This window comes from Pleurodeles waltl, chromosome 1_2, assembly GCF_031143425.1.
Source record: "Pleurodeles waltl isolate 20211129_DDA chromosome 1_2, aPleWal1.hap1.20221129, whole genome shotgun sequence".
NCBI lineage: Eukaryota > Metazoa > Chordata > Amphibia > Caudata > Salamandridae > Pleurodeles > Pleurodeles waltl.
Window position 1 is genome coordinate 1,350,345,511 of NC_090437.1, and position 22,773 is coordinate 1,350,368,283.

A 22,773-nucleotide genomic window follows, 5' to 3' on the forward strand; every position below is an offset into this window, starting at 1 on the left:
GGTAACTCCGAATATGGCCATGTAACATGTCTATGATCATGGAATTGCCCCCTCTATACCATCCTGGCATAGTTGGCACAATCCCATGATCCCAGTGGTCTGTAGCACAGACCCTGGTACTGCCAAACTGCCCTTCCTGGGGTTTCACTGCAGCTGCTGCTGCTGCCAACCCCTCAGACAGGCAGCTGCCCTCCTGGGGTCCAGCCAGGCCTGGCCCATGATGGCAGAACAAAGAACTTCCTCTGGGAGAGGGTGTGACACCCTCTCCCTTTGGAAAATGGTGTGAAGGCAGGGGAGGAGTAGCCTCCCCCAGCCTCTGGAAATGCTTTGTTGGGCACAGAGGTGCCCAATTCTGCATAAGCCAGTCTACACCGGTTCAGGGACCCCTTAGCCCCTGCTCTGGGCGCGAAACTGGACAAAGGAAAGGGGAGTGACCACTCCCCTGACCTGCACCTCCCCTGGGAGGTGTCCAGAGCTCCTCCAGTGTGCTCCAGACCTCTGCCATCTTGGAAACAGAGGTGCTGCTGGCACACTGGACTGCTCTGAGTGGCCAGTGCCACCAGGTGACGTCAGAGACTCCTGCTGATAGGCTCCTTCAGGTGTTAGTAGCCTATCCTCTCTCCTAAGTAGCCAAACCCTCTTTTCTGGCTATTTAGGGTCTCTGTCTCTGGGGAAACTTTAGATAACGAATGCAAGAGCTCATCCGAGTTCCTCTGCATCTCCCTCTTCACCTTCTGATAAGGAATCGACCGCTGACCGCGCTGGAAGCCTGCAAACCTGCAACATAGTAGCAAAGACGACTACTGCAACTCTGTAACGCTGATCCTGCCGCCTTCTCGACTGTTTTCCTGCTTGTGCATGCTGTGGGGGTAGTCTGCCTCCTCTCTGCACCAGAAGCTCCGAAGAAATCTCCCGTGGGTCGACGGAATCTTCCCCCTGCAACCGCAGGCACCAAAAAGCTGCATTACCGGTCCCTTGGGTCTCCTCTCAGCACGACGAGCGAGGTCCCTCGAATCCAGCAACTCTGTCCAAGTGACCCCCACAGTCCAGTGACTCTTCAGTCCAAGTTTGGTGGAGGTAAGTCCTTGCCTCACCTCGCTGGGCTGCATTGCTGGGAACCGCGACTTTGCAAGCTACTCCGGCCCCTGTGCACTTCCGGCGGAAATCCTTTGTGCACAGCCAAGCCTGGGTCCACGGCACTCTAACCTACATTGCACGACTTTCTAAGTTGGTCTCCGGCGACGTGGGACTCCTTTGTGCAACTTCGGTGAGCACCGTTTCACGCATCCTCGTAGTGCCTATTTCTGGCACTTCTCCGGGTGCTACCTGCTTCAGTGAGGGCTCTTTGTCTTGCTCGACGTCCCCTCTCTCTGCTGGTCCAATTTGCGACCTCCTGGTCCCTCCTGGGCCCCAGCAGCGTCCAAAAACGCCAAACGCACGATTTGCAGCTAGCAAGGCTTGTTGGCGTTCTTCCGGCGGGAAAACACTTCTGCACGACTCTCCAAGGCGAGTGGGATCCGTCCACCAAAGGGGAAGTCTCTAGCCCTTTTCGTTCCTGCAGAAACCTCAGCTTCTTCTGTCCAGTCGAAGCTTCTTTGCACCCGCAGCTGGCATTTCCTGGGCATCTGCCCATCTCCGACTTGCTTGTGACTTTTGGACTTGGTCCCCTTGTTCCACAGGTACCCTAGATTGGAAATCCACAGTTGTTGCATTGCTGGTTTGTGTCTTTCCTGCATTATTCCTCTAACACGACTACTTTGTCCTTAGGGGAACTTTAGTGCACTTTGCACTCACTTTTCAGGGTCTTGGGGAGGGTTATTTTTCTAACTCTCACTATTTTCTAATAGTCCCAGCGACCCTCTACAAGGTCACATAGGTTTGGGGTCCATTCGTGGTTCGCATTCCACTTTTGGAGTATATGGTTTGTGTTGCCCCTATCCCTATGTTTCCCCATTGCATCCTATTGTAACTAAACATTGTTTGCACTGTTTTCTAAGACTATACTGCATATTTTTGCTATTGTGTATATATATCTTGTGTATATTTCCTATCCTCTCACTGAGGGTACACTCTAAGATACTTTGGCATATTGTCATAAAAATAAAGTACCTTTATTTTTAGTATAACCGTGTATTGTGTTTTCTTATGATATTGTGCATATGACACTAGGTGGTACTGTAGTAGCTTCACACGTCTCCTAGTTCAGCCTAAGCTGCTCTGCTAAGCTACCATTATCTATCAGCCTAAGCTGCTAGACACCCTATACACTAATAAGGGATAACTGGGCCTGGTGCAAGGTGCAAGTACCCCTTGGTACTCACTACAAGCCAGTCCAGCCTCCTACATTTGTGCCCTATGTCTGGCTGGGTCTGGTCTCCTGCACACCTTGTCAGTGCAGTTCTTTGTTCCCTGTGTCTGGGTGGGTCTGGTCTCCTGCACACCATGTCAGTGCAGCTCTTTGTTCCCTGTGTCTGGGTGGGTCTGGTCTCCTGCACACCTTGTCAGTGCAGTTCTTTGTTCCCTGTGTCTGGGTGGGTCTGGTCTCCTGCACACCATGTCAGTGCAGCTCTTTGTTCCCTGTGTCTGGGTGGGTCTGGTCTCCTGCACACCTTGTCAGTGCAGTTCTTTGTTCCCTGTGTTTGGGTGGGTCTGGTCTCCTGCACACCTTGTCAATGCAGCTCTTTGATCCCTGTGTCTGGGTGGGTCAGATCTCCTGCACAACGTATCAGTACAGCACTTTGTTCCCTGTGTCTGGGTGGATCGGGTCTCCTGCACAACGTGTCAGTGCAGCTCTATGTTCCCTACACCTGGGTAGGTCTGGTCTCCTGCACACCATGTCAGTGCAGCTGTTTTTGCCTATGCCTGCGGAGTCTGGTCTCCTGCACACCTTGTCAGTGCAGCTCTTTGTTCCCTGTGTCTGGGTGGGTCTGGTCTCCTGCACACCTTGTCAATGCAGCTCTTTATTCGCTCTGTCTGGATGGGTCTGGTCTCCTGCACACCATGTCAGTGCAGTTCTTTGTTCCCTGTGTCTGGGTGGGTCGGGTCTCCTGCACAACGTGTCAGTGCAGCTCTATGTTCCCTACACCTGGGTGGGTCTGGTCTCCTCCACACCATGTCAGTGCAGCTCTATGTTCCCTACACCTGGGTCGGTCTGGTCTCCTCCACACCATGTCAGTGCAGCTCTATGTTCCCTACACCTGGGTGGGTCTGGTCTCCTGTACACCAGGTCAGTGCAGCTTTTTGTTCCCTGTGTCTGGGTGGTCGGGTCTCCTGCACAACGTGTCAGTGCAGCTCCATGTTCCCTACACCTGGGTGGGTCTGGTCTCCTGCACACCATGTCAGTGCAGCTCTTTTTGCCTATGCCTGCGGAGTCTGGTCTCTTGCACACCTTGTCAGTGCAGCTCTTTGTTCCCTGTGTCTGGGTGGGTCTGGTCTCCTGCACACCTTGTCAATGCAGCTCTTTATTCCCTGTGTCTGGATGGGTCTGGTCTCCTGCACACCATGTCAGTGCAGCTCTTTGTTCCCTGTGTCTGGGTGGGTCGGGTCTCCTGCACAACATGTCAGTGCAGCTCTATGTTCCCTACACCAGGGTGGGTCTGGTCTCCTCCACACCATGTCAGTGCAGCTCTATGTTCCCTACACCTGGGTCGGTCTGGTCTCCTCCACACCATGTCAGTGCAGCTCTTTGTCCCTACACCTGGGTGTGTCTGGTCTCCTGCACACCTTGTCAGTGGATATCTTTGATCCCTACACCTGGGTGGGTCCAGTCTTCTGCATACCTTGTCAGTGCAGGTCCTTATTCCCTATGCCTGGTTCAGTCTGGTCTCCTGCACACCTTCTCAGTGCAGCACTTTGTTCCCTGTGTCTGGGTGGGTCTGGTCTCCTGCACACCTTGTCAATGCAGCTCTTTATTCCCTGTGTCTGGATGGGTCTGGTCTCCTGCACACCGTGTCAGTGCAGCTCTTTGTTCCCTGTGTCTGGGTGGGTCTGGTCTCCTGCACACCTTGTCAGTGCAGCTCTTTGTTCCCTGTGTCTGGGTGGGTCTGGTCTCCTGCACACTGTGTCAGTGCAGCTCTTTGTTCCCTGTGTCTGGGTGGGTCGGGTCTCCTGCACACCTTGTCAGTGCAGCTCTTTGTTCCCTGTGTGGGTGGGTCAGGTCTCTTGCACAAGGTGTCAGTGCTGCTCTTTGTTCCCTATGTCTGGATGGGTCTGGTCTCCTGCACACCATGTCAGTGCAGCTCTTTGTTCCCTGTGTCTGGGTGGGTCTGGTCTCCTGCACACCTTGTCAGTGCAGCTCTTTGTTCCCTGTGTCTGGGTGGGTCTGGTCTCCTGCACACCTTGTCAGTGCAGCTCTTTGTTCCCTGTGTCTGGGTGGGTCTGGTCTCCTGCACACCATGTCAGTGCACCTCTTTGTTCCCTGTGTCTGGGTGGGCCAGGTCTCCTGCACACCTGTGTCAGTGCAGCTCTTTGTTCCCTGTGTCTGGATAGGTCAGGTCTCCTGCACACCTTGTCAGTGCAGCTCTTTGTTCCCTGTGTCTGGATAGATCAGGTCTCCTGCACACCATGTCAGTGCAGCTCTTTTTTCCTCTGTCTGGATAGGTCAGGTCTCCTGCACACCTTGTCAGTGCAGCTCTTTGTTCCCTATACCTCTGGGGGGTGTATGGTCACCAGGACACCATGTCAGTGCAGCTGACTTTTAACAGAGTGAGACACACAAGGCGCTGCAATTAACCCACAATAACCTTTATAGAATAATGCCACGGGCAGCCCACAGACAGAGGGCACAATGTACATGACCTTCATCTCTTCACAGTTACAGTACGGTCTATACCTGGCACCCAACAGAATGTATTACAGTGGTTCCAAAAGTCTGTCCTGGCACCTTCACTGACGAAACCAGGTGTGCAGTCTGAGTCCTCTTCAGTGGTGCTGTCAGTCTCTCAGCCATTGACCAGGGGCACAGACGGCCATGTGCATGGACTCTTCAGAGCACAAAGTGACCCCCTTCCATCAAGGCTCTGTGTGGACCCTGTGGGCCATGTTCTTCACTGGCTTCTTCCTCATCCCTCCCCCTTTCCATGTCCCTCCCCAGGGTGAGGATGCTGAGCTGCAGACAAAGCCCCACTGAAGGCTCCTAGAGGTCCTCAGATGGATACGACACAAGAAGCCGAAGGGCCACTGCCAGGTGGTCGGTGAGTCCAGCCAGGTGGGTGATGAAGGTGAACGTCTTCACCTCCTGGAAGAGACAAGGAGAGAAGGATGATGCTGGGAGACGCCTCGTGGAGCAGGTAAAGGAGGTTCATGGAGAATGAGGGGAGCAGAAGGCAACCAAATTCACTGCACATGAAAAGGGCACAAAGGGCCCATACCTAGGTGGTGAAGAGAGGCAGAAGGGCACCAGGTCCAGGCAGATAAGAGAGTAGAAGGGCACCAGGTCCAGGAAGGCGAGAGGAAGAAGGGCACCAGGTCCAGGCAGGTGAGAGTAGAAGGGCACCAGATCCAGGCAGTTGAGAGGCCAAAGGGCACCAGGTCCAGGCAGGTGAGAGAGTAGAAGGGCACCAGGTCCAGGAAGGTGAGAGGCAGAAGGGCACCAGGTCCAGGCAGGTGAGAGTAGAAGGGCACCAGGTCCAGGCAGTTGAGAGACCAAAGGGCAACAGGTCCAGGCAGGTGAGAGAGTAGAAGGGGCCAGATCTATTGATGGACAGGCATGAAGGCACCAGGTTCAGGCAAGTGAGAGGACGAAGGGCACCAGGTCCAGGCAGGTGAGAAAGCAGAAGGGCCCAGATCTAGTGATGGAGAGGAAGAAGGGCACCAGGTCCAGGCAGGTGAGAGGCAGAAGGGCCCAGATCTAGTGATGAAGAGAGGCAGAAGGGCACCAGGTACAGGCATGTGAGAGACTAGAAAGGCACCAGGTCCAGGCAGGTGGGAGGCAGAAGGGCACCAGGTCCAGGCAGGTGAGAGAGTAAAAGGGCACCAGGTCCAGGCAGGTGAGAGGCAGAAGGGCACCAGGTCCAGGCAGGTGAGAGGCAGAAGGGCACCAGGTCCAGGTAGGTGAGAGGCAGAAGGACACCAGGTCCTGGCAGGTGAGAGGCAGAAGGACACCAGGTCCAGGCAGGTGAGAGGCCGAAGGACACCAGGTCCAGGCAGGTGAGAGAGTAAAAAGGCACCAGGTCCAGGCAGGTGAGAGGCAGAAGGGCACCAGGTCCAGGCAGGTGAGTGGCAGAAGGGTACCAGGTCCAGGCAAGTGAGAGAGTAGAAGGGCACCAGGTCCAGGCAGATGAGAGAGTAGAAGGGCACCAGGTCCAGGCAGGTGAGAGGCAGAAGGGCACCAGGTCCAGACAAGTGAGAGAGTAGAAGGGCACCAGGTCCAGACAAGTGAGAGAGTAGAAGGGCACCAGGTCCAGGCAGGTGAGATGCAGAAGGGCACCAGGTCCAGGCAGGTGAGAGAGTAGAAGGGCACCAGGTCCAGGCAGGTGAGAGAGTAGAAGGGCACCAGGTCCAGGCAGGTGAGAGAGTAGAAGGGACCAGATCTATTGATGGACAGGCATGAAGGCACCAGGTCCAGACAAGTGAGAGGACGAAGGGCACCAGGTCCAGGCAGGTGAGAAAGCAGAAGGGAACAGATCTAGTGATGGAGAGGAAGAAGGGCACCAGGTCCAGACAGGTGAGAGGCAGAAGGGCCCAGATCTAGTGATGAAGAGAGGCAGAAGGGCCCAGATCTAGTGACGAAGAGAGGCAGAAGGGCACCAGGTACAGGCATGTGAGAGAGTAGAAAGGCACCAGGTCCAGGCAGGTGGAAGGCAGAAGGGCACCAGGTCCAGGCAGGTGGGAGAGTAAAAGGGCACCAGGTCCAGGCAGGTGGGAGAGTAAAAGGGCACCAGGTCCAGGCAGGTGAGAGGCAGAAGGGCACCAGGTCCAGGCAGGTGAGAGGCAGAAGGGCACCAGGTCCTGGCAGGTGAGAGGCAGAAGGGCACCAGGTCCTGGCAGGTGAGAGGCAGAAGGACACCAGGTCCTGGCAGGTGAGAGGCAGAAGGACACCAGGTCCAGGCAGGTGAGAGAGTAAAAAGGCACCAGGTCCAGGCAGGTGAGAGGTAGAAGGGCACCAGGTCCAGGCAGGTGAGAGGCAGAAGGGCACCAGGTCCAGACAAGTGAGAGAGTAGAACGGCACCAGGTCCAGGCAGGTGAGAGGCAGAAGGGCACCAGGTCCAGACAAGTGAGAGAGTAGAAGGGCACCAGGTCCAGGCAGGTGAGAGAGTAGAAGGGCACCAGGTCCAGGCAGGTGAGAGAGTAGAAGGGCACCAGGTCCAGACAGGTGAGATGCAGAAGGGCCCCAGGTCCAGGCAGGTGAGAGAGTAGAAGGGCACCAGGTCCAGGCAGGTGAGAGGCAGAAGGGCACCAGGTCCAGGCAGGTGAGAGAGTAGAAGGGCACCAGGTCCAGGCAGGTGAGAGAGTAGAAGGGCACCAGGTCCAGACAGGTGAGATGCAGAAGGGCCCCAGGTCCAGGCAGGTGAGAGAGTAGAAGGGCACCAGGTCCAGGCAGGTGAGAGGCAGAAGGGCACCAGGTCCAGGCAGGTGAGAGAGTAGAAGGGCACCAGGTCCAGGCAGGGAGAGGCAGAAGGACACCAGGTCCTGGCAGGTGAGAGGCAGAAGGACACCAGGTCCAGGCAGGTGAGAGAGTAAAAAGGCACCAGGTCCAGGCAGGTGAGAGGTAGAAGGGCACCAGGTCCAGGCAGGTGAGAGGCAGAAGGGCACCAGGTCCAGACAAGTGAGAGAGTAGAAGGGCACCAGGTCCAGGCAGATGAGAGAGTAGAAGGGCACCAGGTCCAGGCAGGTGAGAGAGTAGAAGGGCACCAGGTCCAGGCAGGTGAGAGAGTAGAAGGGCACCAGGTCCAGGCAGGTGAGAGAGTAGAAGGGCACCAGGTCCAGGCAGGTGAGAGAGTAGAAGGGCACCAGGTCCAGACAGGTGAGATGCAGAAGGGCCCCAGGTCCAGGCAGGTGAGAGAGTAGAAGGGCACCAGGTCCAGGCAGGTGAGAGGCAGAAGGGCACCAGGTCCAGGCAGGTGAGAGAGTAGAAGGGCACCAGGTCCAGGCAGGTGAGAGGCAGAAGGGCACCAGGTCCAGGCAGGTGAGAGGCAGAAGACAGTCAAGAAGTGGCTGCTGTAATGGGATTCAGCAGAAAGTGGGAGAATGACTACAGGCACAGGCATGGAACAGCCTCCTGATACGTGACAGTGTATCTATAGGAGAAGAGTGAGTGCCTCCATAGGACGAGACATGGCACAAATATGTGACAGTGCTTCTATAGGAAAAGAGTGAGAGCCTCTATAGGAGGAGACGTGACAATGCTTCTATAGGAGAAAAGTGAGATCCTCTATAGGAGGAGACATGTGACACTGCTTCTATAGAGAAGAGTGAGCACCTCCATAGGACGAGACATGGCACAGATATGTGACACTGCTTCTATAGGAGAAAAGTGAGAGCCTCTATAGGAGGAGACATGTGACAATGCTTATATAGGAGAAAAGTGAGATCCTCTATAGGAGGAGACATGTGACACTGCTTCTATAGAGAAGAGTGAGCACCTCCATAGGACGAGACATGGCACAGATATGTGACACTGCTTCTATAGGAAAAGAGTGAGAGCCTCTATAGGAGGAGACGTGACAATGCTTCTATAGGAGAAAAGTGAGATCCTCTATAGGAGGAGACATGTGACACTGCTTCTATAGAGAAGAGTGAGCACCTCCATAGGACAAGACATGGCACAGATATGTGACACTGCTTCTATAGGAGAAAAGTGAGAGCCTCTATAGGAGGAGACATGTGACAATGCTTCTATAGGAGAAAAGTGAGATCCTCTATAGGAGGAGACATGTGACACTGCTTCTATAGAGAAGAGTGAGCACCTCCATAGGACGAGACATGGCACAGATATGTGACACTGCTTCTATAGGAGAAAAGTGAGAGTCTCTATAGGAGGAGACGTGACAATGCTTCTATAGGAGAAAAGTGAGATCCTCTATAGGAGGAGACATGTGACACTGCTTCTATAGAGAAGAGTGAGCACCTCCATAGGACGAGACATGGCACAGATATGTGACACTGCTTCTATAGGAGAAAAGTGAGAGCCTCTATAGGAGGAGACATGTGACAATGCTTCTATAGGAGAAAAGTGAGATCCTCTATAGGAGGAGACATGTGACACTGCTTCTATAGAGAAGAGTGAGCACCTCCATAGGACGAGACATGGCACAGATATGTGACACTGCTTCTATAGGAGAAAAGTGAGAGCCTCTATATGAGGAGACATGTGACACTGCTTCTATAGGAGAAGAGTGAGCACCTCCATAGGACGAGACAAGGTACAGATATGTGACAGTGCTTTTATAGGAGAAGTGCGAGAGCCTCCATGGGAGGAGAAATGTGAAAGTACTTCTATAGGAGGTGTGAGAGACTCTATAGGGAGAATCATGTGACAGTTCTTCTATAGGAGAAGAGTGAGAGCCTCTATAGGAGGAGACATGTGACAGTACTTTATAGGAGGTGTGAGAGACTCTATAGGAGTAGAAATGTGACAGTACTTCTATAGGAGAAGTGTGAGACTCTATAGGAGGAAACATGTAACAGTGCTTCTCTAGGAGAAGTGGGAGAGCGTCTATAGGATGAAACAGCAGAAGACCCTCTATAGAAACACATGGAGGGGACCCTCTGTAGGAGGAGCCAAGTGACAGTGCTTCTACAGGATGAGACATGTTGGAGCACTTGTATGGGATGGCCTTCACAGGGTGACGCATGGCAGAGCTTCTAGACCTGTAGAAAGCCTCTGTGAATCTACAGGAGGGCACAAGTGAGAGAACCACTGGGTTTATGCAGCAGGAGATACCTTGGACAGTATTTCCAAGGAGGCACAAAAAATGGATGTGACTGGGGAAGGCATGGAAGATGTTGGTTAGAAGTAATAGGAATTTACCCAGGTACCCCTACCCTTCGCAGGTGTCAGATAAATGTCCCCATGTGGCTCCCTCGTCTATCGATCTCCATTAAGATGAATAGGTCATTGATATGTGGGTCTCACAGATTTCTTATATTTCGCGAGACCCTCCGTTGGGCTCAGGATACTCACAGTTGTTAGACTTGAACCACAGCCTTCACGGTAGAGAATATAATCAATTCTCCGTCCAGTCCATGGGGCTCCAGTGTCCGTCTCGTCTGGGGTCCCATCAGGATTAATGGGGGGTGCAATGTACTTCCGCCTGCCCTCCTCTTTCTCCAGAGTCCTAAGCAACCAAACATAGAAAAGATTGAGACAAGCTGGTGTGCCACCCCGGCAATGGGGGTCTGCCAGACAGTTCTCCAGAGACCCAAGCCTGGTTAAGCTTGACCTGCCCAGCCACTGCTGCTCACAAAGCCAACATTATCAATCAAACTCGTGACATCCCTGACACAAGCTTGCAAAGTCAAGAACAGATGCTTCTTCAACAACCAAGACTCCACTATGTACTTGTCCTGGAAGTCCTGAAGGTACTTTCAACAAATGCATACCTGGTCTTCTCTCCTTCCTGCTTTTGTAACCAAGGATTTGCTGGAAGTCAACACAGTTCATCACTGTTGTTTTAATCTGCCTCCTTCTCTCTTCTTCTCCTTCTATTTACTTGACCTGCTCTCTTGTATGTGCAGTTTTCATTAATAGTAAACTGTACGACTATATCACTAATGTGAGGGGAGAGCAGGAGGTTTAGCAACCTATGCGTGAGAGATGCTGGGCCCACCAGCAGTCAAGAAGTCAAACTTTGTTAAAAATCCCAACCCAACTTAGTGTAAGGCAATACATTTTATATGAAATATGATACTTAATTGAAAGAAGAAGCTCAAGGAGTTCTAAGTTCTTTAAAGAAGAGGCAAAGAGTGACCACAGGACACAATTGGGTCTCAGTGGTGAAGGTTTTCAGAAGATGTAGAAAAGAACATAAATAGTACAAGCTAGTTCTGGATCCCGGGGGTGCCACCAGTGTCCACCTCTTGGCTGGCTTCTAATCCGCCCCCATCTCTCACCCAGCTCTCTGGCCGGCAGAGGTAAGCAGCTTTACATTGTACAAAAAACATGCAACATAACAAATAACTCAATGAGACAAACACACAAGACCAAACCCACGAGACAAGACCCACCAGAAACAACAAACCTCGCCACAGATGCTAGACCTGCTGCCACAGACACTGGACCAAATGGTTGCCTATGGAACTGAAAATCCTGAGCACAGGTGGATGGATCTGAGATTAAAATATATTGCTCTTTGCACTATTCTAGAATGGGGATGGATAGCCACCCAAATGTCTTTATTTAGGCTCCTTAAGTCGACACAGACAATCTCATTTGACTCCCTTCATTTTGTCACCACAATAGTTAAACCCCACATCAAAGACTCTAGGGGGCTCTTTTACTTTCTCTTCACTCATCTTCTCTAAGTACTGGGAGAAGTCGTGCCTTATGCTCAATGGAACTGAACTCAGCTGGTATTTGACTGGCAGTCACTTCTTTTAATTTAAAGGTGTGTCCAGACCCCTTAGCACCCCCACACCACTGACCAGCAGTCTTCAGCGTCCACCTCCCTGTGAGCCTGATCTCCCCCTCCGGCACTAGGATACCGGTGGTGCACACTGGTGAAACACTCACTGCCTCTAAGCCTCCACCTCCCTCCGGTGAGCCTGCAGCTGCCTCCTCAGCCCTCACTCTCCCACGCATGTGGTCTCACTCACTGACACCACTGACCAGCAGCCTTCAGTGTCTTCACTGCCTCTCAGTGTCCACCTCCCTGTGAGCCTGACCACCCCCCCAGGGACCAGGACACCTGTGGTGCACACTGGTGAAGCCCTCACTCTCCCACGCATGCGGTCTCACTCACACCACTGACCAGCAGCCTTCAGTTTCCCCACTGCCTCTCAGGTTCCACCTCCCTGTGAGCCTGACCACCTCCCCAGGCACCAGGACACCTGTGGTGCACACTGGTGAAGCATTCACTCTCTGATGCATGTGGTCTCACTCACACCACTGACCAGCAGCATTCAGTGTCTTCACTGCCTCTCAGTGTCCACCTCCCTGTGAGCCTGACCCCCCCCACTCCTAGGACACTGGTGAAGCCCTCACTCTCCCACGCATGCGGTCTCACTCACACCACTGACCAGCAGCCTTCAGTTTCCCCACTGCCTCTCAGGTTCCACCCCCCTGTGAGCCTAACCACCCCCCCAGGCACCAGGACACTTGTGGTGCACACTGGTGAAACACTCAGTGCCTCTCAGTCACCTCCCTCCGGTTAGCCTGCAGCTGCCCCCTCATCCCTCAGGCACCAGGCACCAGGACACGTGTGGTGCACACTGGTGAAACACTCACCGCTGCAGGCTTTGTGCAGAGTTCACAGCATCGTCGTACAGCATCCGCGGCTGAAGGAGGGTCCCTGTGGAGAAACCAGAGGAACCACTTGAGAAGACACAGGGCTGGAGGAAGAGACCTCAGTGCTAGCTCAGTGCTGCTGTGGAGCGCACCAAGGAGCACTCGGGCTGTGCAGCACATGCTTCGTAACTACTGTCGTGACAACATGGTGAAGTGCATTTCATAATCACATCTACACAGCAGGGGGCATGGGAGTGACTTACTCCTGGGCCTCACCGCCTGCAGGGGGGACCAGCTACGCCACTGCGAGGCTCAATAATGGGACCGAATATGCAGATTTATTCCAACTATATTCTTTCCAACACCTGTCAACAAATGATCAGACACTGCAAGGCACTCAGTTTAAAGCAAAACTGTAGGAGGCTGCCTGGCTTGTAGTGGGTACCAAGGGGTACTTACACTCTGTACCAGGACCAGTTATCCCTTATTAGTGTAGAAGAGGTGTTTCCAGCAGCTTAGGCTGATAGAAGGTAGCTATAGCAGAGCAGCTTAGGCTGAACTAGGAGACATGCAAAGCTCCTATTATACCACTGGTGTCATATGCACAATATCATAAGAAAACACAATACACAGATATACTAAAAATAAAGGTACTTTGTTTTTATGACAATATGCCAAAAGTATCTCAGTGAGTACCCTCAATGTAAAGTAATATACACAAGTTATATGTACACAAACCCAAAACAGGTAATTAATAGTAGGAAAAGTAATGCAAACAGTGTAGAATTAAAATCGGATGCAATAGGTCAACATAGGTATAGGGGCAACACAAACCATATACTCCAAAAGTGGAATGCGAATCACGAATGGACCCCAGACCTATAGGAGGTTGTAGAGGGTCACTGGGACTGTAAGAAAACAGTCAGGGTGTCCGAGATACCCCACCCCAAGACCCTGAAAAGTAGGAGTAAAGTACCCGTACTACCCCAAAAGGACACAATATTCGTGATAGGGGGATTCTGCAAGAACCACAAACACCAGCAGAGCACTGTAAGAAAGTACCATCTTGCCTGGCATGCTACCCCCATATTTCACTGTATATATGTTGTTTTATTGTATGTGTCACTGGGACCCTGCCAGCCAGGGCCCCAGTGCTCATAAGTGTGCCCTGTATGTGTTACCTGTGTTATGACTAACTGTCTCACTGAGGCTCTGCTATCCAGACCCTCAGTGGTTATGCTCTCTCATTTCCTTCCAAATTGTCACTAACAGGCTAGTGACCAATTTCACCAATCTACATTGGCATAATGGAACGCCCTTATAATTCCCTAGTATATGGTACTGAGGTACCCAGGGTATTGGGGTTCCAGGAGATCCCTATGGGCTGCAGCATTTCTTTTGCCACCCATAGGGATCTCTGACAATTCTTACACAGGCCTGCCCTTGCAGCCTGAGTGAAATAACGTCCACGTTATTTCACAGCCATTTACCACTGCACTTAAGTAACTTATAAGTCACCTATATGTCTAACCTTTACCTGGTAAAGGTTGGGTGCTAAGTTACTTATTGTGTGGGCACCCTGGCACTAGCCAAGGTGCTCCCAATTCGTTCAGGGCAAATTCCCCGGACTTTGTGAGTGCGGGGACACCATTACACGCGTGCACTATACATATGTCACGACATATGTATAGCGTCACAATGGTAACTCCGAACATGGCCATGTAACATGTCTAAGATCATGGAATTGTCACCCCAATGCCATTCTGGCATTGGGGAGACAATTCCATGATCCCCCAAGTCTCTAGCACAGACCCGGGTACTGCCAAACTACCTTTCCCGGGGTTTCACTGCAGCTGCTGTTGCTGCCAACCCCTCAGACAGGTTTCTGCCCTCCTGGGGTCCAGCCAGGCTTGGCCCAGGAAGTCAGAACAAAGGACTTCCTCAGAGAGAGGGTGTTACACCCTCTCCATTTGGAAAAAGGTGTTAGGGCTGGGGAGGAGTAGCCTCCCCCAGCCTCTGGAAATGCTTTCATGGGCGCAGATGGTGCCCATTTCTGCATAAGCCAGTCTACACCGGTTCAGGGATCCCCCAGCCCTGCTCTGGGGCGAAACTGGACAAAGGAAAGGGGAGTGACCACTCCCCTGACCTGCACCTCCCCTGGGAGGTGCCCAGAGCTCCTCCAGTGTGCTCCAGACCTCTGCCATCTTGGAAACAGAGGTGCTGCTGGCACACTGGACTGCTCTGAGTGGCCAGTGCCAGCAGGTGACGTCAGAGACTCCTTCTGATAGGCTCCTTCAGGTGTTGCTAGCCTATCCTCTCTCCTAAGTAGCCAAACCTCCTTTTCTGGCTATTTAGGGTCTCTACTTTGGGGAATTCTTTAGATAACGAATGCAAGAGCTCATCAGAGTTCCTCTGCATCTCTCTCTTCACCTTCTGCCAAGGAATCGATCGCTGACTGCTCTGGAAGCCTGCAAAACCGCAACAAAGTAGCAAAGACGACTACTGCGACCTTGTAACGCTGATCCGGCCGCCTTCTCAACTGTTTTCCTGGTGGTGCATGCTGTGGGGGTAGTCTGCCTCCTCTCTGCACTAGAAGCTCTGAAGAAATCTCCTGTGGGTCGACGGAATCTTCCCCCTGCAACCGCAGGCACCAAAGAACTCAATCACCGGTCCTCTGGGTCTCCTCTCAGCACGACGAGCGAGGTCCCTTGAACTTAGCAACTCTGTCCAAGTGACTCCCACAGTCCAGTGACTCTTCAGTCCAAGTTTGGTGGAGGTAAGTCCTTGCCTCCCCACGCTAGACTGCATTGCTGGGTACCGCGTGTTTTGCAGCTGCTCCGGCTCCTGTGCACTCTTTCAGGATTTCCTTTGTGCACAGCCAAGCCTGGGTCCCCGGCACTCTAACCTGCAGTGCACGACCTCCTGAGTTGTCCTCAGGCGTCGTGGGACCTTCCTTTGTGACTTCAGGTGAGCTCCGGTTCACTCCACTTCGTAGTGCCTGTTCCGGCACTTCTGTGGGTGCTGCTTGCTTCTGAGTGGGCTTTTTGTCGTGCTGGACTCCCCTTCTGTCTTCTCACGCAATTGGCGACATCCTGGTCCCTCCTGGGCCACAGCAGCATCCAAAAACCCTAACCGCAACCCTTGCAGCTTGCAAGGCTTGTTTGTGGTCTTTCTGCACGGAAACACCTCTGCAAGCTTCTTCACGACGTAGGACATCCATCCTCCAAAGGGGAAGTTTCTAGCCCTTGTCGTTCTTGCAGAATCCACAGCTTCTACCATCCGGTGGCAGCTTCTTTGCACCAACAGCTGGCATTTCCTGGGCATCTGCCCACTCCCGACTTGATCGTGACTCTTGGACTTGGTCCCCTTGTTCCACAGGTACTCTCGTCTGGAAATCCATTGTTGTTGCATTGCTGGTGTTTGTCTTCCTGGCAGAATTCCCCTATCACAACTTCTGTGCTCTCTGGGGAACTTAGGTGCACTTTGCACCCACTTTTCAGGGTCTTGGGGTGGGCTATTTTTCTAACCCTCACTGTTTTCTTACAGTCCCAGCGACCCTCTACAAGGTCACAAAGGTTTGGGGTCCGTTCGTGGTTCGCATTCCACTTCTAGAGTATATGGTTTGTGTTGCCCCTATCCCTATGTGCCCTCATTGCATTCTATTGTGACTATACATTGTTTGCACTGTTTTCTATTGCTATTACTGCATATTTTGGTATTGTGTACATATATCTTGTGTATATTTGCTATCCTCATACTGAGGGTACTCACTGAGATACTTTGGCATATTGTCATAAAAATAAAGTACCTTTATTTTTAGTATATCTGTGTATTGTGTTTTCTTATGATATTGTGCATATGACACTAGTGGTACTGTAGGAGCTTCACTCGTCTCCTAGTTCAGACTAAGCTGCTCTGCAAAGCTACCTTTTCTATCAGCCTAAGCTGCTAGACACCCCTCTACACTAATAAGGGATACCTGGACCTGGTGAAAGGTGTAAGTACCCCTTGGTACCCACTACAAGCCAGTCCAGCCTCCTACAGCTGTGCACGAAGGAAATCCTAGCGTGGGAAGGCAAGGACTTACCTCCACCAAACTTGGACTGAAGGATCACTGGACTGTGGGAGTCACTTGGATGGAGTTCCTGGGTTCCAGGGACCATGCTCGTCAGGATGAGAGGGGACCCAGAGGACTGGTGATTCAGTCTTTTGGTGCCTATGTTAGCAGGGGGAAGAATCCGTCGACCCAGGGAGATTCCTTCTTGGCTTCCAGTGCAGGGTGAAGGCAGACAGCCCTCAGAGCATGCACCACCAGGAAACAGTCGAGAAGAAGATTTCTTCTTGGCTTCCAGTGCAGGGTGAAGGCAGGTGACCCCCAGAGCATGCACCACCAGGAAACAGTTGAGAAAGCCGGCAGGATAAGGCGCTACAAGGAGCTGGTAGTCGTCTTGCTACTTTGTTGCGGTTTTGCAGGCGTCCTGGAGCAGTCAGCGGTCGATCCTTGGCAGAAGGTGAAGAGGGAAGTGTAGAGGAACTCTGGTGAGCTCTTGCATTCGTTATCTGAAGAATTCCCCAGAGGAGAGACCCTAAATAGCCAGAAAAGGAGGTTTGGCTACCAACAAAGATAAGAGCCTTTCAGAGGGGGTCTCTGATGTCACCTGCTGGCACTGGCCACTCAGAGCAGTCCCGTGTGCCCCCAACACCTCTGAATCCAAGATGGCAGAGGTCTGGGACACACTGGAGGAGCTCTGGGCACCTCCCCTGGGAGGTACTGGTCAGGGGAGTGGTCACTCCCCTTTCTTTTGTCCAGTTTTGCGCCGGAGCAGGGCAGGGGGATCCCTGAACCGGTGTAGACTGGCTTATGCAGAGATGGGCAGCATCTGTGCCCATCAAAGCATTTCCAGAGGCTGGGGGAGGCTACTCCTCCCCAGCCCTTCACACCTATTTCCAAAGGGAGAGGGTGTTACACCCTCTCTCAGAGAAAATCCTTTGTTCTTCCTTCCTGGGGTGGGGGTGCCCAGACCCCAGGGGGGCAGAAACCTGTCTGAGGGGTTGGCAGCAGCTGCAGTGGAAACCCCAGAAAGGCAGTTTGGCAGCACCAGGGTTCTGTGCGAGAGACCTGGGGGATCATGGAATTGTCACGAACCAGAAAGACAATTCCATGATCTTAGACATGTTACATGGCCATGTTCGGAGTTACCATTGTGACGCTATACATAGATAGTGACCTATGTATAGTGCACATGTGTAATGGTATCCCCGCACTCACAAATTTCGGGGAATTCGCCCTGAACAATGTGGGGGCACCTTGGCTAGTGCCAGGGTGACCACACACTAAGGGCCTCATTATGACCCTGGCGGGCGGCGGAGGCCGCCCGCCAGGATGCCGCCCTCCATAATACCGCTCCGCGGTCAGAAGACCGCGGAGGGTATTATGAGTTTTTCCCTGGGCTGGCGGGCGGTCTCCAAAAGACCGCCCGCCAGCCCAGGGAAAAACTCCCTTCCCACGAGGATGCCGGCTCGTAATCGAGCCGGCGGAGTGGGAAGGTGCGACGGGTGCTACTGCACCCGTCGCGTATTTCACTGTCTGCTACGCAGACAGTGAAATACTAGCGGGCCCTCTTACGGGGGCCCCTGCAGTGCCCATGCCATTGGCATGGGCACTGCAGGGGCCCCCAGGGGCCCCACGACAATCCCTACCGCCATCCTGTTCCTGGCGGGCGAGCCAGAAAGACAGCTCGCCACAAACCAGAAAGACAGCTCGCCACAAACCAGAAAGACAGCTCGCCACAAACCAGAAAGACAGCTCGCCACAAACCAGAAAGACAGCTCGCCACAAACCAGAAAGACAGCTCGCCACAAACCAGAAAGACCAGAAAGACAGCTCGCCACAAACCAGAAAAACCAGAAAGACAGCTCGCCACAAACCAGAAAAACCAGAAAGACAGCTCGCCACAAACCAGAAAGACAGCTCGCCACAAACCAGAAAGACAGCTCGCCACCTCAAAGACAGCTCGCACCTCAAAGACAGCTCGCACCTCAAAGACAGCTCGCACCTCAAAGACAGCTCGCCACACAAAGACAGCTCGCCACACAAAGACAGCTCGCCACACAAAGACAGCTCGCCACACAAAGACAGCTCGCCACACAAAGACAACTCGCCACACAAAGACAACTCGCCACACAAAGACAACTCGCACCTCAAAGACAGCTCGCCACGGACCATAAAGACAGCTCGCCACGGACCATAAAGACAGCTCACCACGGACCAGAAAGACAGCTCGCCACGGACCAGAAAGACAGCTCGCCACGGACCAGAAAGACAGCTCGCCACGGACCAGAAAGACAGCTCACCACAAACCAGAAAGACAGCTCGCCACAAACCAGAAAGACAGCTCGCCACAAACCAGAAAGACAGCTCGCCACAAACCAGAAAGACAGCTCGCCACGAACCAGAAAGACAGCACGCCACGAACCAGAAAGACAGCACGCCACACACAAAGACAGCTCGCACCTCAGACAGCTCGCACCTCAGACAGCTCGTACCTCAAAGACAGCTCGTACCTCAAAGACAGCTCGTACCTCAAAGACAGCACGCTACACAGACAACTCGCTACACACAGACAGCACGCCACACACAGACAGCACGCCACACACAGACAGCACGCCACACACAGACAGCACGCCACACACAGACAGCACGCCACACACAGACAGCACGCCACACACAAAGATAGCTCGCACCTCAAAGACAGCTCGCACCTCAAAGACAGCTCGTACCTCAAAGACAGCTCGTACCTCAAAGACAGCACGCTACACAGACAACTCGCTACACACAGACAGCACGCCACACACAGACAGCACGCCACACACAGACAGCACGCCACACACAAAGACAGCTCGTACCTCAAAGACAGCTCGTACCTCAAAGACAGCTCGTACCTCAAAGACAGCTCGTACCTCAAAGACAGCACGCTACACAGACAACTCGCCACACACAGACAGCACGCCACACACAGACAGCACGCCACACACAGACAGCACGCCACACACAAAGACAGCACGCCACACACAGACAGCACGCCACACACAGACAGCACGCCACACACAAAGACAGCTCGTACCTCGAAGACAGCTCGTACCTCAAAGACAGCTCGTACCTCAAAGACAGCTCGTACCTCAAAGACAGCTCGTACCTCAAAGACAGCTCGTACCTCAAAGACAGCTCGTACCTCAAAGACAGCTCGTACCTCAAAGACAGCACGCTACACAGACAACTCGCTACACACAGACAGCACGCCACACACAGACAGCACGCCACACACAGACAGCACGCCACACACAGACAGCACGCCACACACAGACAGCACGCCACACACAGACAGCACGCCACACACAAAGACAGCTCGCACCTCAAAGACAGCTCGCACCTCAAAGACAGCTCGTACCTCAAAGACAGCTCGTACCTCAAAGACAGCACGCTACACAGACAACTCGCTACACACAGACAGCACGCCACACACAGACAGCACGCCACACACAGACAGCACGCCACACACAGACAGCACGCCACACACAGACAGCACGCCACACACAGACAGCACGCCACACACAAAGACAGCTCGTACCTCAAAGACAGCTCGTACCTCAAAGACAGCTCGTACCTCAAAGACAGCTCGTACCTCAAAGACAGCTCGTACCTCAAAGACACAGCACGCTACACAGACAACTCGCTACACAGACAACTCGCTACACAGACAACTCGCTACACACAGACAGCACGCCACACACAGACAGCACGCCACACACAGACAGCACGCCACACACAGACAGCACGCCACACACAGACAGCACGCCACACACAGACAGCACGCCACACACAGACAGCTCGCCACACACAGACAGCTCGCCACACAAAGACAGCACGCCACACAAAGACAGCACGCCACACAAAGACAGCACGCCACACACAGACAGCACGCCACACACAGACAGCACGCCACACACAGACAGCACGCCACACACAGACAGCACACAGACAGCACGCCACACAGACAGCACGCCACACAGACAGCACGCCACACAGACAGCACGCCACACAAAGACAACTCGCACACACGAAGACAACTCGCACACACGAAGACAACTCGCGACACGAAGACAACTCGTGACACGAAGACAACTCGCGACACGAAGACAACTTGCAACACGAAGACACCTTGTCACATCAGCCAAAGAAAAATACTGCAGCAACACCAGCAGAACAGTGTTCAGCACAATAACTGCATGAACCCCTGACAGACCCAACTATCCTGCACTCCAAAGACAAGTGCAACGCCATCAACTTCTTCAGTGAAAAAATGCTGAAAATCCGAAAGCACTTTGATGACACCAAGGGGGTTATTCTAACTTTGGAGGAGTGTTAATCCGTCCCAAAAGTGACGGTAAAGTGACGGATATACCACCAGCCGTATTACGAGTTCCATAGGATATAATGGACTCGTAATACGGCTGGTGGTAAATCCGTCACTTTTCCGTCACTTTTGGGACGGATTAACACCTCCTCCAAAGTTAGAATAACTCCCCAAGTCTGCTTCACCTCTGTCATCTACCCGTTGCCGTAAAATCCCACAAAGGTTTGCCTCAAAGCCAGATGTCTGACAGACTTCACTGACATACTTGACACCCTCGAAGCCACTTTAAAGAAGACGATGTCTCATTAACGCTCCCTCTGCGGACTCTCTCTCACTACTACTTACCATAATCAGAGTCTCCCTCACTCAAGGCATCCCTGTTTCAAGACCAGGCAGATCCTCCCAGTCCTAAAGGAACCTACACTATACCTTGACGACCTTGCCAGCTACTGGCCCATCACTCGCCCACCATTCAGTGGCAAGATCATTGAAAAAGCAGACTATGTTCAGCTCCAAGACCACATCAATGCTAACCCTCTCCTGCACGACTGCCAGCTTCACTTCAGGATATGCTGAAGCAGGGAGACCATCTCTTTACACTGTGAGGACCACAGGCAATTGAAGACCCCTGAGTTTTATATAGGTGGGCCGCTCAGCTTCCTTCAAAACCGTTGAGCCTCCAACCTACGTTCTTGGATGGTTCCAACTGATGACACCTCCGGGTGCCAGAAGATACCTCTCCACCTGCGGAGTCCCCAGGTTCAGGTTCTGTCTCTTGGTATTTTGAACCTCTACATGGAGCCGCGCGGTGCTTGACTCGCCTTCCAGATTCAGCAGTATGCTGATGATGCACAATTCTACTTGAAAGTCTCAGTTTCTGATATCCAGTGCTGCAAACACTGCCTGCTTCAAACAGCGCCTGCAGCAAGCAGCGCCAGCAGCAAACAGCGCCTGCTGCAAACAGCGCCTGCTGCAAACACCGCCTGCTGCAAACACCGCCTGCTGCAAACACCGCCTGCTGCAAACACCGCCTGCTGCACACAGTACCCAATTCAAAATTGCCTGCAGCAAACTCAGCCTGCAGCAAACGCCGCCTGCTTCAAACACCATCTGCAGCAAACAGTGCCTGCTTCAAACACCATCTGCAGCAAACAGTGCCTGCTGCAAACACCGCCTGCTGCAAACAGTACCCTATTCAACATTGCCTGCAGCAAATGCCGCCTGCATCAAACGCCGCCTGCTGCAAACGCCGCCTGCTGCAAACGCCGCCTGCTGCAAACACCGCCTGCTGCAAACACCGCCTGCTGCAAACAGTATCCAATTAAAAATTGCCTGCAGCAAACGCCACCTGCTGCAAACACCGACTGTGTCAAATGCCGCCTGCAGCAAACCCCACCTGCAGCAAATGCCACCTGCTTAAAACGTCGCCTGCTTCAAACACCGCCTGCAGCAAACACCGCCTGCAGCAAACACCGCCTGCAGCAAACACCGCCTGCTGCAAACAGTACCCTATTCAACATTGCCTGCAGCAAATGCCGCCTGCATCAAACGCCGCCTGCTGCAAACGCCGCCTGCTGCAAACGCCGCCTGCTGCAAACACCGCCTGCTGCAAACACCGCCTGCTGCAAACAGTATCCAATTAAAAATTGCCTGCAGCAAACGCCACCTGCTGCAAACACCGACTGTGTCAAATGCCGCCTGCAGCAAACCCCACCTGCAGCAAATGCCACCTGCTTAAAACGTCGCCTGCTTCAAACACCGCCTGCAGCAAACACCGCCTGCAGCAAACACCGCCTGCAGCAAACACCACCTGCAGCAAACACTTCCTGTTTCACAGACTGAAGCAGGCAGTGTTTGAAGCAGGCAAACACTGCTTGCAGATCATCCAGACCTGGAAGTCCAGCACTTTCCTAAAGCTCAGCCCCACCAAGAAAGAATTCCTGTTATTTCCCAAGAACTACAAGGAAGAAAGAT

At 53.0% G+C, this 22,773-nt stretch overlaps 1 protein-coding gene across 1 annotated transcript in view; it reads right to left on the reverse strand.

Moving 5' to 3' along the window:
* Positions 1–4,722: 4,722 nt before the first annotated feature.
* Positions 4,723–22,773, reverse strand: part of LOC138252759 (sphingomyelin phosphodiesterase 5-like) — a 192,215-nt gene continuing 174,164 nt past the window's right edge. Inside the window, exons 6-8 of the mRNA XM_069205765.1 lie at positions 12,386–12,449; positions 10,124–10,277; positions 4,723–5,236 (exon numbers count right to left, since the gene is read on the reverse strand). Of these exons, the coding sequence (XP_069061866.1) occupies positions 5,135–5,236; positions 10,124–10,277; positions 12,386–12,449 (320 nt within the window). The 3' untranslated portion in view covers positions 4,723–5,134. The remainder of the gene's footprint in view (positions 5,237–10,123; positions 10,278–12,385; positions 12,450–22,773) is intronic.